Raw genomic sequence first — 17013 nt, forward strand, 5'->3', positions numbered from 1 at the left:
TTTTATTTTATTGAACTATTTTCTAGAAATCACTTACAACATTCTTGTAAAATATTTTAACTTGTGCTAACACACCAAAACAAATAAAAGAATAATTCATGTTTTTATAGGATTATGATTGTTTTCGAAACCAGCATAGCGTAAAATCCAACCAAAGCCTTTATTTGAAATTTGATCCATGCTTCTCATTTTTTTTCATTTTTTATTGCTACATGTTTTATTTTATTTTGTTAAAATTTCATTGATCTATTTTTTCAAGTTGTGGATTGTATGTATATGTCTACAATTGTAAGATTCTGCCTTTTTTAATCTATTTGCATACTTTATTTTATCCAACTTTTTGAATTTTAAATATTTAAAAAACGTGTGAAAACATTTGAATTAATATACAATAAACACTAGCGCCGCCACACCAACCTATCCCAATTATCCGTCAAATCCATTCCGGAACCGGTTCGAAATCCTGAATGGTTTCAGTATCTTGCTCAAAGAAAACAACCGATTCCGACTCTATCGGTTGATGCATTTGAGCTGGAATTCATGCTGGAAGTCCAAACCCGTTCCGGACTAGTTTGACTGGGTAGAGAAATAACCGCCGTCAATTCTGTCGAACTCAGCCACAAAAAAACATGTCGACAGTAGCGCACCTGGTTTGGATATCCCAACTACCTTCGAAATCGTTAGAAATTTTACACAAGTTGAATGCTGAAGATGGACGTCTGTTCTCTGTGCTATCACTATAACTTACTTTAATTCATAATTTTTTCTCTGTTATTTGATTTTATTCGCAATTTTTCGAGAAAATTCTGCTTTCTTTATTTTTTTTTCTTATTGTTTCATATTTTGATACCCTGCTTTTTTATTTGTTTCTATTGCCATTCCATCTAATTTTTAGAATTTGTCTATTTACTACATTTATTCTTGTCATAGCCTTTTTCTTTTTCTTTTTTTCATATTATTTTGCATTTCTGAAGGCAATTTTACTTATTCAAATTCATTCCAATTTGTCTTATTGTTTAATTTTTTATCTTTCTCCTATTTTCTTCTTAATTTTCTATTTTTTAGTTTTCCGTTTATCGCAGTTTTATTTTTTCCCATCGTTCATTTAATATAGTTTTATTTATTTTTATACCTTTTGCTTAAGATTTAATTCGTTATTGTTATTTCTTCATATTTTCCATTTAACCTAGTTTCAAAATACTTTTTAAGTTGACCATTTTCCTATACGTTAATATTGATTTTTTTATTCCTAAAAAACATTTGATTTATCTTTTCTTGACACTCAGCGCGCGGGAGGTAGGCGTAGCGTAGTTGGTAAATCGATTGCCTTGTACGCAGCGCACCTGGGTTCGAGCCCTGACCCCGCGCATAGGGTTAGAAATTTACACCAGAGATTTTTCTAACCCGAAGAGGCGAATGACCTAAAGGTTGAAACCTCTATAATCTAAATAAAAAAAACGCTCAGCGCACTTTTTCTAAATTTTACATTTAGTTCGTTGTTTGAATTTATTTCAAATTTCATTTCTAGTACTTTTTCTACTCTTTAAATAATATCCATTTTATTCATTTTTTTGTGTTAATATCTTTATTTTTGTGTTTCTATAGTATGTCTGCTTTCTACTATTTTTTTGTTTTTCATTTTGTCTGTTTGCTCCGTTTTTGTTCAATACTTCCAATTTTCTTTACTTTTTCGTCTTTTCATCATTTAAATTTTCCAGTTTTTCAAAATTTTCTTGTTCGTCCATTTTTTTTTATTTCTCTATGGTTATTTTATTCTTGTCTTTTATATATACTCCTCTAGTTTTATGCATTCTTAACATTTTATTTATTTTTCTATTGCTTTAAATATGTCTTATTTTAATTGTTAAATAAATTGTATTATTCTTGATTCTTGATGTTCGACTTTTTTAATCTTCGCAATATGTTTTTCTAGTTTCCTATTTTCCTTTATCAATTTTTTATAGGTTTTGTTTCGGTTTTTCTCGATTAAACATTTTTTGACAATTAATGTTTATTTGGTTGATTTTGTTGTTTTTAGCTCTTTTGTACATTCTTTTAATATTTAGTTTTACTATTGTTTTTTTATCTTTTGCCGATGATCACTGTTTAGATATTTTTAATTTTTGTAATTACTACATTTTTAATCTTACCATTTCCTTACTTTTATAAATACTATTAACAAAAATGGCGCTTTTCAAAGTCACCAAAACTGTCGAAGAGGTATTAAAAACTCCCAAAGTTTAAAAAAATCTCCTTTTTTTACCACTACAAACCAATAGAGAAAAAAAATGGTACATAAATATAAAATTTCAGTGTACTATACATAATATCAGTGGACCCAAATGGATTTCAAACATTGACTTTTTTGTACTCATGCAATACAAAGTGGTAGGGGCCCCGTATGTTAGACCTCCCGGGCCCGTAGTTTCTCTCTGCGGCCCTGTATACGACTACCGCATTGAAGGTGTTTCACTGACCAGAGTCGAGCAAGTTCAGATTCTAGGCGTGCTGTTGGATTCTAAGTTATCATTCGAGGCACATCGGTCAGCCATTATTTCAAAAGCTACTCGTCAGTTGGGGTTCATCGCTAAGGTTGCGAAGGATTTTACCGATCCGTATTGCCTGAAAGCACTTTACTGTTCTTTAGTCCGTCCTATACTGGAAACTGCCTCTGTTGTTTGGTGTCCACATCAGACGTCTTGGTGCCTGAGGGTTGAACGCATACAGAAACGATTCATTCGTTTAGCGTTGAAAAACCTGCCATGGCGTGATCCTTTGAATCTGCCTCCATATTCTGATCGATGTCGACTATTAGGACTTGACACGCTGCAACGACGTAGGAAGACCCAACAAGCATTATTCGTTGGAAAGTTGCTAAAAGAAAATGGAAATGGACGTACCGCATCTATTGTCATTAATGGACTTTCGAACACCATCCAGATCGTCTCGTAGTACAACGCTGTTGCATCCAAGATTCCACAGAACATCATTCAGATACAGTGAACCGCTCACATCGTGTATCCGCATATTCGCTTTAGTAGAGAATTTGTTCGATTTTGGAGAAAATTCTAGTCGGTTTGCAAATAGAATTGGTAGCTTTAGATTAATCTAAGTTTAAGTTTTGATATTCTAACATATTCATTAAGATTACGTGTCAGATGATAAATTGAAATACAAATACCAAAAAAAACTTATTTTCACAGTGTGAAACAAAGATGCTTTATGATCTATTGCTCATATATGATTCTTCACATTCTTCGTACCAGTTACTAAGAAAATCGATATCTTCCAGTTATATATTTACTTTAGTATCCTCTAACTTGTTTTTCAATTTATTACTTCCTTTTGTATTCTTTACGTTTGTTTTCTTTTTGCGCCAGACTCGAAGCCCCTACACCAAGAAACTCTTCTGATAAAAGACAACTGATGGTAAAGTGGTTGTCGAATAATATGCGTCATCAAAGACTCCGACTTCCCATTTGAAGTTATATACATTGAACTCGGTCGGGCCATATCTGATCTTCTTTCAGATTAAAGATAAGCCGCTAAGTATTCTGAATATTTCGAATAAACTGACGAAGACATATTCAGCCGTGACACAATCTCGAAAGTTCGCCCTGCTATGCTCAGAATTGTGAAATTCTGTCATAAGCAAGCAAATTAGCAGTAAGACATTTACGAAAGCCTACTGCGTCTACATGCCTGTTCACAAAGTTGAAATCGACGCAGTGTTCACCCGTTTTTGCTATTTGAAGGACCCTCCGTGAGCGAAGATTTTAAGGACATTATACATGCGAGCCACAACATAGCTTCTACGCCGCACACACCCCTCTCAGCTGCCTAACCATGTATCTGACATGAGCAAATATAAAAATACGTTTTTCAACACACTAATCTTGCTGGTGTGCCACGAAACTGCTACTTAAGGAAGCTAGAACATTTTCCTATACAATCAATCCGAGTTTATGACGGAATGCCAACCGTAGCTTCTATTTTGTGCGAAAATATCACCCCTCTTCACTTGGGGTTTCTTTTCGAAACACTCTTATTTTTCTTCTTCTCGTTTTCATTGCACTTTTTCAAATGCACTTTATTCACACACCACTGCAAAAACACTCGCGAAACTTTAATCGTTTACTAACAAAACTTCAAATTTTCTGCCAATGTGCAGATGACCGAAGGAAAATGTTTGGAAACTCACATTTGTGCGTTTGAATTTTCACTTCAGATTTCAGTTTTTCTCAATGTAAACAAGCGAGCCGGTACCTAGCAACGTGGCTTCCACATATCTTCACCTTAAATGGCAATGGCGCAGAACGGAACAAAATTAAATGTCCCTTCAATATTGTGTCGGGTGATCATTGCTGGGACTGTTATGCCCAACTACGTCTTGTTCGACAAGGCTCATCTCTGGCTGTTCCGCTATGTGTACCACTAATACTAATACCACTCATTGCACTAAACACAAACGAGTGGGCCAATGTAGCAATAAGCTCCCGATATGTCAAATGCGCAAAAAAATTATTAGAATGACTCTTAGATTGGGAATGCCGAAAAGTTTACCTATTGGGGGAAGAGTCCACATGATCTGTTAATAAATAGTGCTTGGAGAATCTTAAGGATTCTCTCAAAAGATACTATAAGAACTATTTTTTGAGAGCAACGCCACTCACCATGACAAATCGTTATGCTAACTTGGCTCACGAAGAGTGCTGCTCTGACGATCCCATTGGGAGAACATCTAAAGGCTAAAAGTTTTCTCTTGATTTGTCGATAAAGAGTTAGAGACAACGCTAGCACAAATCCGAAGCAAACAGCCGCTAGTCTTAGAAATTTAAGATCAAATAAGGAGATGCTAGCGCTTCCATCAACAGAAAAACAGGTGGTGTAACATTTCAACCAGAGATTCAACTTAGTGCAGGATTGGTTAAGTCTAGGTTGGACATCGGGAACTTTGTGTTAATGCTGAACTTCTACCGGCACCTAGGAGAAATGAATTCATACTGTTATCCCATTTTATTTACAAAGCAGATCCAAATTTCAGCGCCTTCCCCCAAAATGGTTGCTGTCCTAGAAATATAGATGAATTGAGCCCGACAAGCTCAATTCTATGAGGATATAAGCTACCGCATAACCAAATCCGTAGATTCCGCGAATTCTACCTATAAAAGACTGAAAACCATAGCTCTACAGAAAAATTCGAAGATACCATACAAAATTGAAACAATATTGTTGAAAATATTTCTGTACAAACCCTTGAACCCACCGAAAATTTATTACTCTAAATTCAGATTGCTCTTCCGGCCATCGGTGGAAAATTATTGCAAAATAAAAATCGTAGTTGATGTGTTGCAGAAAATCCAAAACAAAGCGACCGCTTCAGGGTAAACACCACAGTCACATGAGACGCGCCTCCAAGGAGACTGGCTAATGGTGGCGTTAAATCAAATAATACGACCATCGACGACTCCCACCCAATCGAAAAACAAAGACAACCGATTCCATATTCAGAAATACATTTATTCTCTTCCGATAGACTGCTAGGCTAGATGTCTTTCTGCTTCTTTTAAAGTGACGCTGCTTAATATTCATAATAAGTTAATTAATTTATTAGTGTTCGGATACAATTTTTCGCCGTAGAAAATGTACAATTAACATTCGGTAAGTTTCTTCCTATATGTTTGAACGTCCTTGCGCGCAAGCGCCAGACGAAAAATTGTGTGTGTATTAGTTATATATTAAGAACTTCCTAAATGCTAATGATTTTTCTTCACCAATCAGAGAACCAGTGAATGAGTTATTGACTATGTACAGGTGCGAAATGCCTCACTGACTCAACTTTCAACTATACACTACTTGTTTAGGGTTACTTTAAAACCGTTCGAGTTGCTTTTACAAATGTACAAGACTTACTTCTTCTTATCAACTAAACGAGCTCACGAAATAAGAATTCCAAATCTACACCGACCAACTTCAGTTTGGGAAGCATTTCTTCCTCTAGTTAGAGTCCACCTCACTATCAGGTCACGTAACATTGATCTCCTCGTCAGAATCGTCCGAATTGCTATCGTACTCGTCGTAGTACATCCCGGACGACATGTTGTCAGAGGAGGAGCAGCTATTAGTACGATTAGCGAACGCGGCGCCGCCACCAACTCCACCCAGCAGCATTTCACGATCACGATCCGCATTAGCATAGAAACTGTTCATCAACGGTGGCCTCGGTTGCTGCTGTTGATGCTGTTGTTGCTGCTGTTGTTGCTGATGTTGTTGCTGTTGATGATGGGGACCGTTGGTCGATCCACCGGCACCGCTGATGTCATCAAACTCGTACTTGAACTCAACGCCGATGGTCGACGGTTTCGCCAGGTCAAATTTTGTTTTGAAGTTTATCAGTGCTGCTGTTTTTTCCGCGCCTACTACGAGAGCGGCTTTCATTGATGGCGGTGATGATTGCTGCTGCATGGGAGAGTGCGTTTGTTGTTGTTGCTGCTGCTGCTGCTGCGGCTGCTGCTGTGGTGACTGTTGGTCTGATAGTGCTGGGGGTGGGGATAAGGGTGGTGATAGTGAATGGGCCCGATCTCCACGTGCATCCGACAGATCCGGATTTGGGTTGTTCTTGTTTGGTAGTGTTTGATCGCGGGATCCTCCGCTGGCAAGAAGTTCGCGTTCTTTCGAATTACGCCACTTCATGCGACGGTTCTGGAACCATATTTTAACCTGGAATAAAGAAAAGATACAGTAATCGTTAATGCATTGTATTAATTTAGTAATCATTGGTGCCCAGAGGCGATTGTTTTATGGACCTTATTGCAGACTGTAAGTGCGCAAACTTTTGCGACAGTTGACACTCAAGTATAGTTTTTATGGCGTAAAAAACTGCGTCTGGTGATTATTGCTAAAAGGTGCTATTAAAAGTATACAGTTTAAAATCTTTTATTAGCTGTTTTTTTATGTCCGCACTTCTTCTCCACGTGGCATTTCGACATTTCAATGATTTGCTGTTTTTGACCAAAACAGTTTCTTAGATTAACCTTAAACTTTTTCTGAACAAAACAAAATCGCAACGATTGCGACTGAATTTATTCTTCTCACACCAGAACAGTGTCGACTGATGAAAGAAAGAAAAAAAATCGATAAATGCCAGATATTTCGTATCCCTCTTTGCCAGCCTCTTACCGCCAGAGAATAGAAACACCCTTCCATGAAAGATCAAATTGTTCATTGTGTCGTATCACTTCAGCTAAGTGAATGAAACCAAACCTTCTTTAAACATTGAACTTTTGAATCATCAGCAATGGAACAGGCAAACAACTAAACAGTTACAAATCGTTAGTTCTCAGCAGTGGAAACCGGATCCGGTTGCGAATATCGTCATCTGCTGTCCCACACACACACATTTTGGCGATTTCCAGAAATTACAAACTTTTGTAGGTTAGTAAGTGCGTACACGAATTCTATTGGCGAAGTAAACATTTCTAAAGCAAATGAAACGAAATCAAAAACCTTCCAGAAGCGGATCCGCTTCCATACGCCTACATACGTAGTTGTTATATTGATTACTTGTTTGTCCACGTCTAGGGAGACCACCGGGTCCAAGATAATTGAACTCGCAAACAGCAGTTCGTTTCCGGTTCTTCTACCGACGACTGATTATATTGACGCAAATAAGTAAAAACCCCAGCCTGACCGCTGTCGCGCGGTCCGACTCATCTCCTAAATCTATTAGCAAAAATTAATTCATCTTATGAAGTAACCAGGTGTGTGACCAAAGCAGAAACTGAAAAAAAAGAAACTGACCGATCGTTCTGTAGGCCCAGACTGGTGGGCGCGTGTAGACAGGCTCATTAGCATCATCCCAACAAAAGGTTGCGAGAGTGCTGAAAGGCGCGAATTTCCTAGAGTCCAACTGTGGTACATACAGTCGCCCAGAAAGATCAATCAATTTCCATTATCCCATGACCGTGATGATGGCAATAATTTTAGCCTACTTTGACGTGGTATGTGATAAAGTCATTGCACCAGGGGTTTGCCATTCGTCACGTTTGTTCGGTTGTAGAACTAATCAGTCGGGTGATGGATTGAATTTTGACAGATTTTTATGTATTGTTGTGTAAAGGTTTTGATTTTTATTTCTTCTTTTGTGTGGCAAATTGTCAGAGAAAGGCCCTTCGGCATCGGAACTATGGTCTATTAGAGCGTATACATCCCATTTAGGGATATTGCTTGTCATTTTGATAGTTATGAGCAATGGCATGAGCGAAAAGTGACTAGGGAGGGAGTGGAATAATTTTTTAATCAAATGAAGTTCAATCAGAATTTTTAAGACAGGCATCTGAGAATACATACAAAAATGCAATTCGCACACTATATGTGTAATTAAGTATACCAACCTAACTGAAGTGTAAATTGATGAACGTATGTCTATACAAAGCATCTCTAGCCAGAATTCGCTATTTCAATGGACGCAAAGGGTGTACGGAATCAAATTGCATCACTGTCAAAATGCTGCAACTTCTCTCCATTATGTATTTTCTATTAATATTTTGGATGAAATAAGTTCAATGTTTATTGCTTAAATTGCTTAAGTTTCGCTAGCGATTGGGCAACCGTTGCGAAAAAAGAGTCAGAAGTACATCAGCGGCGTTAACTAATTTTGCGCAAGTACCTAGAAAATACGGGTTTTTTTCAACGTTCCATTAGCAAGAAGCTAAGTCGTGTTTTGAAAGCGTTCAAAGAACGTTTGACTGTCGATAGAAAGAACAAAAGTGGCCTAAATGGATCTTCGTATAGTGAAAAGAATCACAAGAGGGTAGTCGAAATTTTCATCAGGAATTCCAACAGTTTAGTGATGGACGTGATGAAAAAAATGTACCTACAAGGTTTAGAAGTCGCCGAATCTCGATTAGCAGCGGAGAGGAAATCGTGTGCACGGAAACTCTACACTCAGCTGTTGATGAAACCGCACTTATGTGAAGGCAGATTTCCAGCACTTTCCTCTCTTCACTGCTCGTCATAAGTTCGACGATCGTGAGGAAGTTAGAAAGTAGAAGATGTGTAAGTTTTTCAAAAAATGCATTATTTGGCAGGCAATTTACACTTGTGCAAAGCAGAGCACCGATTTCGTGACAACCGGAACGGTCAATGGGCAGGTGTACTTGAAAGAATGCCAAAAGCATCTACTTCCATTTCTCACGATGAGCTTACGCTTTTCTGGTCGGAGTTAGTTCCGTATCATTACTCGAAAGAGTGGTATCAGGCTAAGGAGGGCAATATCCTGTCAAAGGATCTTAACCCCCCGGACACATCGGAATTGGGGCTTATTGAGAAATAGCCGAATTGTATTTCGGTAAAACTGGAAAGGATTTTTAACGTACAATAAAATAGAGATCACGTTTCAAAACATCGACTTTGGCAGCCGCGTCAGTTTTGAACGGAAATAACAGAATGGTTTGTTTTTTTTCTCTATGAGCTGTGTAATGCTGGATTTCATTGAAAAGGTAGCTCACAATTGTAGCCTATTAAGTTTCAATATACTAAGTTTGCAAACTCATTCGTCAGATATTTGAACTGACAACTTACTGGTTGAACAATTGTTCTACTGAGGATAAACATGGTTTTAATTGTATTGCTCAATCCACTAGCTCCTATTCTAGAGATGGTGGTATTGCAATTTATCAGAAAATTTCTGGATCCCCTATGGCGATTATCCATGAAATCGAACAAGTTAGTGGGGAGTATCTTTGGTTGATAATAACGGTGACATTTGTGCAACGGAAAGTTTGCTAAAAGATATTAAAACGTTGCTGGTTGCTGTCTATATTTGGCCAGATACAACTTTCAAAGAAAAACTATTTTTCGTAACACGTGATTTATTTTCGTACGCTCGAAACAATATTCCGATGGTCGCTTCAAGAAATTTTAACATAGACATTTCAAAGCAAGAGAATATCTAATTTGTTCATTTTATGAATAACTATTGTTAGGGTGGTAGTCGAGAGGAGCGCGTGAGTTTGCTCTAAGCTCTAAGGTGTGTTTCGTATGAAAGAAAGAGTGGGATGCATTTTTTGCAATTTATTAGGTGTGCTTTTGTGTATGTGAATATTACCGGCCGGTTACTGCTACGGAACGCTTGAGATCGAAGATAGGCTGCTGGGTGGATCTTTTGATGAATGTTACTAAGAATGGTTAGTTTCTGGGTGGTCGCCTCCGAGAGGATGCTGGGTACGTTGTGCTGCGATCGACGGGTACAGCTGGATCTGACTAACTGACGTGGCATTTATCGGGTGATTATTGCCGAATATGCTGTGGTCACAAGACTTTCACGTGCTTTCGGTCCGTTTCTGTACGGGACACGTGGCCTCTTAAGGCCTATCCCGCTTTTAAGCGCTCTAAAGCGGCATCGCTGCAGTAAAGTTATTTTTCACAAGATGGAAATTCTCATATCTTTTTTCCAAAAGGGAGATAAACGAAATGTTTCCGACTATCGAGGTTTCACGCTCTTATGTGTCTGTCCGAAATTTTTAGAGATCGACGCACTTTTTGCCTGGTGTAAAAATTACATCGATACCGAACAACGTGGGTTCTTCTCGAAAAAATCAGTCGCTATAAATCTCATGCTATTTACATCACTTTATTTGCGCAACATAAATTCTGGTACTCAAATCGATGCCTACTTGAAAAGTTCAAGAGATTAGACTCGCCTTCGACTATCGTTGCAAGGTTCAGGTCATATTTAACGAATCGCACTCTCTGCGTGAAAATTGGATCATCCACCTCGTAAGCTGTTTCAAATCTGTCTGGAGCTCCATAAAGCAGCAACCGCCTATGTTTTCGATCGTAATTCATGATTTTGCTTTATTTTATGCTGACGATAAGATATCATGCAAGCTCATTAACAACATGCTGGACTGCTTGCAATTTCAGCGTATCCTGAATACTTTTGTTGCGTTGTGTTCGTCGACCTTGTTGACGTTAGGCATAGATAAATTTCGCATTATTTTCTGCCAACGGTAGTTGAACCCAATCACCTTCAGCTATTCTATCTCCGAATACTCACTCACACGCGTACAACACATCACGGACCTAGCTGACATCGTGGACAGCAGACTCATGTTTAGGCTTCACTATGATGACATCATTACCCGAGTTCAACCTCAATCATGCTTCGTCTCGATGTGAACTTGCACATCGAACCCAAGCGAACGATTCTCACAAGGCAACAAGAGTCAACGCTATTGCTAATGAAAGTGAGATGGAGAAAACTGGTGCCACGAACCTTTGTGCACGAGAGGTGTATGCACACCGTGTACGTACATAGAATTCGATTGTGCAGGCGAACATGTGCACGTGTTTTGGTACGAAATAGCGTGTTCGCACAGAACCAGAGCGAACATTGTGTACGGTGTTCATTTGGGAAGACTTCTTATAGAAAATAATACTGTTGTATGGCATCCTTTCCATGCAAACTGGATTGCCAGGATCGAGTCCATACAGATAAAGATTCGTAAGGAATGCTCTCCATTGATCGACACCTCGGTCGATCTGCCTTCGGTTCAACGAAGAATTCGAATTATCGATTTTAACGTTCCGATCAACGATTTTCTTTAACGAGTTTTCAATTGTACTACTAATAACTAGATTAACTGTATTTTTTATTAGGGTAACAATTGTCAGATGAATGTACCGATCAAATAAACAACAATAATAACAATACTGTCTATCTATTATTATTCACTTTGTCCCACATTAATAGGTTCACCTCATTTTTGATGATAAGAACTACGCCAAATTTTTGTTAATTTATTAAGAGGTTAATTTATCAACTTCTTCCAAAATTTGACAAACCTACTCCCATTCCATTATGTAAAAATGGGAGTCCAAAATGAATGGGTACACTTAAGGGTTTACATATTGCGCATCGAAAAAGTTTAGAAATTATCATTTTCTCTAAACAAAATTGCTAAATTTTATTAAATCAACTTTTCATAATAAGGTTGAGAATATTACAAAAACCAACCTTTTGTTAAAATATTTATCGATCATTGATAAATTTGTTTGAATTGAAAATTTGAATATATATTTTACTATATCGACTGGTTCACTGAAAATCTTAAATGTAGAAATAAAGAAATACGTACAGAAAAATATAGAAAAATATTGCGATTTTGAACCTGTGAGGTTTATATAGTCCTGGCAGGCTAAAGTATGCAAAGCGGTGAATCAGCGTAAAATCTTTGTTCTATAACGTGTTTGTGTCCGTAATAGCTAGGTGTGACCAAGATTGCATTCCTATATCTTTAACTTGCAAAAATGATATACAAATCGTTAGGCATATTGAGTGCATATTACTAATGTCAAGTGTAAGATAAATACTATTAGAACACTTTTCAACATGACTTCATAGCCCTTACTTTCGTCATTTTGTGTTTACGATCTTCTTGTGACCAATGAGAGGTGAGAGGTATTTTCTATCGCAGGCACATCCCTCTCACCGAATAGATGGCTGAGCCAGTGGAAATTCGTATGGCGGCAAAATGTCATCGTCGTTCCTTAACAGTTATGTGTCCAACAAAAAAACACCTTTAACAGGCCGACGAGGGTACCCGGGTACCCACAAATTGAAATACTCATAACTATGGCTTCCTTTAACCGATTTGAACACTTTTAGATAGTTTGGATTCAGGAACTCGTCCACTTTTTGATTCTGTACAATGGAACCGGAATAAGGAATCTGGTTTTTGGTAATCCGAATTTTTCGGAGTAATGTTCCAGTACTAGGATATTATTTGTAAATTTTAATAATGTGCTAGCAATATGAGTATCAAAACTCTTCAAATTGTCTCGGAAGTCTGTTTTTTATTGTTACGGGACCCTATGGCAATTTGAAAAATGGAATTGGAATGGAATGGCCACTCACGGCCCCACGGGAACCTACTCCGGAATATCCGTTCCGGGGTCAGATCACCAAATGGTTCCAAAACTACGAGATACAGCCTACTGATGCAATTCCAAGAATTTTGATACCCATATTGCTAGCATTCCATTGAAGTTCGCAAATAGTACCCCAGCACTGGAACCTTCTTCCGGAAACCCGGATTCCCGGGAACCAAATGAAGTAATCCGATTTATTTTTACCAAGTCCAAAAGTGGATGAGTCTAAATCCAAAACGGCCAAAAGTATCGAAATCGGTTGTATATTACCTTAGTTACGGGCAATTTAGTTTTGTGGGTACCCGGGTACCCACGTCGGCCTGTTACGTAGTAAAAAAATTCAGGAGCCCCTCCTCACTCCCATCCTTACTATATCAACAATATTATTAACCCAAAAGCTTGACTTAGTGAAGTTCTAAGATGTCACAAAGTTTCAATTTCCAATTATGGATAAAACATAGGAATTTAATTAATTGAATCTTTAAAAGGTACCCGGGTACCGCGTCGAACACACAGCGGTTAATGTACCAAATAGGTCCTACCAAATGTGAAAGCATGCCGAATACACATTTTTCTATATTTGAGATATTTTTATTTGAAATTTCGATGTTTAACGCTTCGGAAGTAGTGTATATGGCACCCTAAACGAGCAGCCGCTATTGTTCAAAGACAACTTCGCAAGAGTTTCTGATCGTAGTGCACTCATTGAACCCTTGCCAACCGAAGGTAGGTTCTTTTTATTTTCTTAAATTGCTTAGTTTAGTTGACATCAGTGAACATAAATGACAGTTGGTTCCACTCTCGACGATTTCCCTGGATCTAGACAAGAATAACATTAATTAAGGAGGAAAGCGTACGTAGATTCTCTGCAATTATTTGTGAGCTGTCTACCAAGCTAGTCATTTAGGTAGAATTCTTCGAAGCATACGTGGAAGAAACAATGAAGTTATTTGTTCGTTTTTATATCTTTAACGCCCTGTCATTCACGAACGATAACCGATGAGCTCTGACCCCGTGATGAAACCGATAAACTAGAATCCGTTCAAAACCGGTTGCAATGAGTTAACCCTTTCATGCCCAACTTTTTTCTAGCGCATGTAGGCGTCAAGAAACTCGAAAACCCTTTTTCATAAAGGTAGGTGCTTTCCTTGCAGTGCTACAAGCTACTCAATTTTTACCTTCCAATGCACAGTACAGTTCTCCTAGAGTATTTACAATAGTCCAACTGCGTGGAAAACGAAGCCAAAAATAGTCCAAATTGATAAGTTTTATCAGTTTTCACTAATACTGCATCATAACGAAGTTATATAAAAATTCATTTTTCGTCGTAAACGTAAACTGTCCCTGGCAGCACTGCTCCATCGGAATTCAATCAGACTAATTGCAATAACCTCAGTTCTAGAGCTAATCTTTGTAACTGTTAATACTCAAATGAAAGCAAATAGTCACATTTATTAGACTTACTTGTTTTTAAGTGCAAATCTTGCCTCAATCAAAAGTTATAGCCGTTTAAAAACGTTGTTGTCCACAAACAACATGGGCATAAACACTCAGTATAAAATTGCATTAAATTGGAGTTGATGTAGTTTTCGATCTTCTATCATATGCCTCCCCATAGTGCAATGTTTCGAAGGGATATCCCTTCATATTCAGGGGAAAACAGGGTTTAACAACAAATTAGTTATAGTTTTCTCATTGTGAAAATTTTCTTATCATGGTTCGCTGCTAGTACAATAGCGATGTGCAAGGGGCTTACGTCGACGTTTTATATGTCAGGGAATTAGGAGTTCAGTGCTGCCTCTTTGTATACCGGATTGTTTGATAAAATGCAGTTTGCGTAACTTCTTTAACCCATTCATATACACCATAATTAAGGAAATCCTTGGGTGTCTCAGAAAAATATTTGACTTAACTGGATTATATGGATGTTTGAAGATAAAAATTTTGAAAAGAGATATTCGTTGTGTTTCTTAAACTATTCGAATCTCTATAGAATTTTGAATGAATCATATGTTCAAATATATCACGAGAAAACTAAGATTACCTGTTTTGAAATGATATTATTGAAATTTGCATATTTATTGAACTTTTAAGAAAAATAACATGTCAAAGTCCAAAAATATTCACACTAATTTGTGAATATTTTTGGACGGAAAAAAGTCTCCCAAAGACTCCCTGAACTCTGTATGGAGAATAAATCCACAATCCATATCTCCGAAACGAGTTTATGCGATAGACAATAACATAATCGTCAACTTAGCCTGAACATTCACACTAAAGAAATAAAAACAGGTGTTTGTCATTGAATTCGTGCGGATGAACGCGTTTTTACTTTGGGTTTTTGTAGCAACGCTAACCTTATTCGATGCTATCCAAATCTTAAATCAGTTCATGCTTTCGATAGTCTTAAGCTCTGAAATGACCTCTATACTTTTTAATTGCTCACAATTTCAAAATGGGGGGCGAGGAAAATTTTAGCACATGAATTGCTAAACAAATACACAAAAAATTGTTTTCGGAATGAACATAAATTGGCTCTAGTTTTTCCTTACACTCAGCATCAAGAAAGAAAAATATGTTCGACGTCTTGAAGAAAGTATAAAGTTTGTTTGATTAATTGGTTAATAATCCATCTAACGCATCAAAACCGTACGGTGACGGGAGGAGGTTTCGAAAGCACTTATATTGAGTGTAAGGATGGAAAAGTTGGAAAAGATGAAAAAGCGCTCTTGGATCAATTCCCAAGACTCTTTTTCCTCTCTTTTCTTCCTGACCTCGTGCTCGATAATCGAAACGTTTCGTTGCTTTCTAAGATCATGTTCTAATGAGTCACTAGAAGATGTGTATGGACAAAGCGGTTGCCACACACCAATTTAGTCGCAACATTTTAGTCACCCTCCGGAATTGCCCGCTATCTCTCTGCTGCTTCATTGCGTCGTATGTATATTTCCATGAACATCCATTGGTAATCATGAAGAGCGGCTAACATGCTGCTGATAGCTGTAATATAAAGTATCGCGTGTGGACATAATCTACTAGCAAAATGTGATAGATAATTAAGTCATTGATTAACGATGAATGATTTAACACTAGCTCGATATTTCGATTGAAAGAAACGACAAAAGCACAGCAACTTGTACTATTGCTAATGTGTATGTTGCTCTATAGCAAAAAAGTAATAAACGCATGCTAAATATAAACTTTTTCGGTTGCTCCTGAGTTACTCAATCTTGTATATAAAAATGTATGAAAAAACGGCAATGGAAACAGTAAATTTAGTAAAAATGCCGGTACCATCTTGTGCATTCCAAAATCCTCGAAAATTTTCTCGACTATCTAAGTAAAACAACATTGCCCGGTATCCTCCAATCAATATGCAACCTTCAACGAAGCTGTTCATAATAAAATAGGCTACGCAGCCTACAGTTTTCGGCTGTGCAGAGTTACCGTGGGATTTGTTAAATTGGTGTTTGGATTCTTATTTCCGATTTTGCCAATAGATAACCAAAGAATCTTAAAACCTCTTCTGAGGAAGTTAGAGCTTTCGACATATAGTTTGTGGAACCAATTACCATTTGAGAAAAAAAATCAACATTTGTGCTGATCTAATCTCTATCCATCTATCACCAAAATGACCCAAAACCGAGACAGTAGATTTGAGTTCTCATTGTCACCCTAGCTCTGATTATCACTTGAAGTCTGCGCAACACAATCTAAACAAACCATGTCCAAAGTTGAATCTTGTTTATTTGTCCAGTAACAGACTAGGCTGTGCAGAGCTGTGAGAGAAAACGAAAGTTCTTCCAACCCGCGTCTGTTTTGAGCCCGTAGGCAGCACCAGTACCAGCCAGTAGCTACATAAAATCTTTGCCCAACCAGCCCAGTGTTTGTGTACCAAGTGCTTGAGATCGGAAAGGACGTTTCGAGCCATAATTTAAAGCGAAATTGTGATGATGCGTTTCGGGCAAATGGGGTGTCATCGCCAGACACAGGAGGCCACGCGTGCGACAATTATTTGTGAGAACGACAGGGGAACTGTTCTCAAATTTAGATCGTTCTGCTGTGAAGGTTGTGAATTAA

The 17013-nt window shown here is 37.7% G+C and overlaps 1 protein-coding gene across 1 annotated transcript in view; it reads right to left on the reverse strand.

The window, feature by feature from the left end:
• Positions 1–5532: 5532 nt before the first annotated feature.
• The window catches only part of LOC131691697 (BEACH domain-containing protein lvsD), a 120180-nt gene continuing 108699 nt past the window's right edge, over positions 5533–17013 (reverse strand). The window contains exon 5 of the mRNA XM_058978291.1: positions 5533–6720. Coding sequence (XP_058834274.1) covers positions 6025–6720 — 696 coding nt within the window. The 3' untranslated portion in view covers positions 5533–6024. The remainder of the gene's footprint in view (positions 6721–17013) is intronic.

The sequence above is a fragment of the Topomyia yanbarensis genome, chromosome 3, assembly GCF_030247195.1.
Source record: "Topomyia yanbarensis strain Yona2022 chromosome 3, ASM3024719v1, whole genome shotgun sequence".
In the NCBI taxonomy this organism is placed as follows: domain Eukaryota; kingdom Metazoa; phylum Arthropoda; class Insecta; order Diptera; family Culicidae; genus Topomyia; species Topomyia yanbarensis.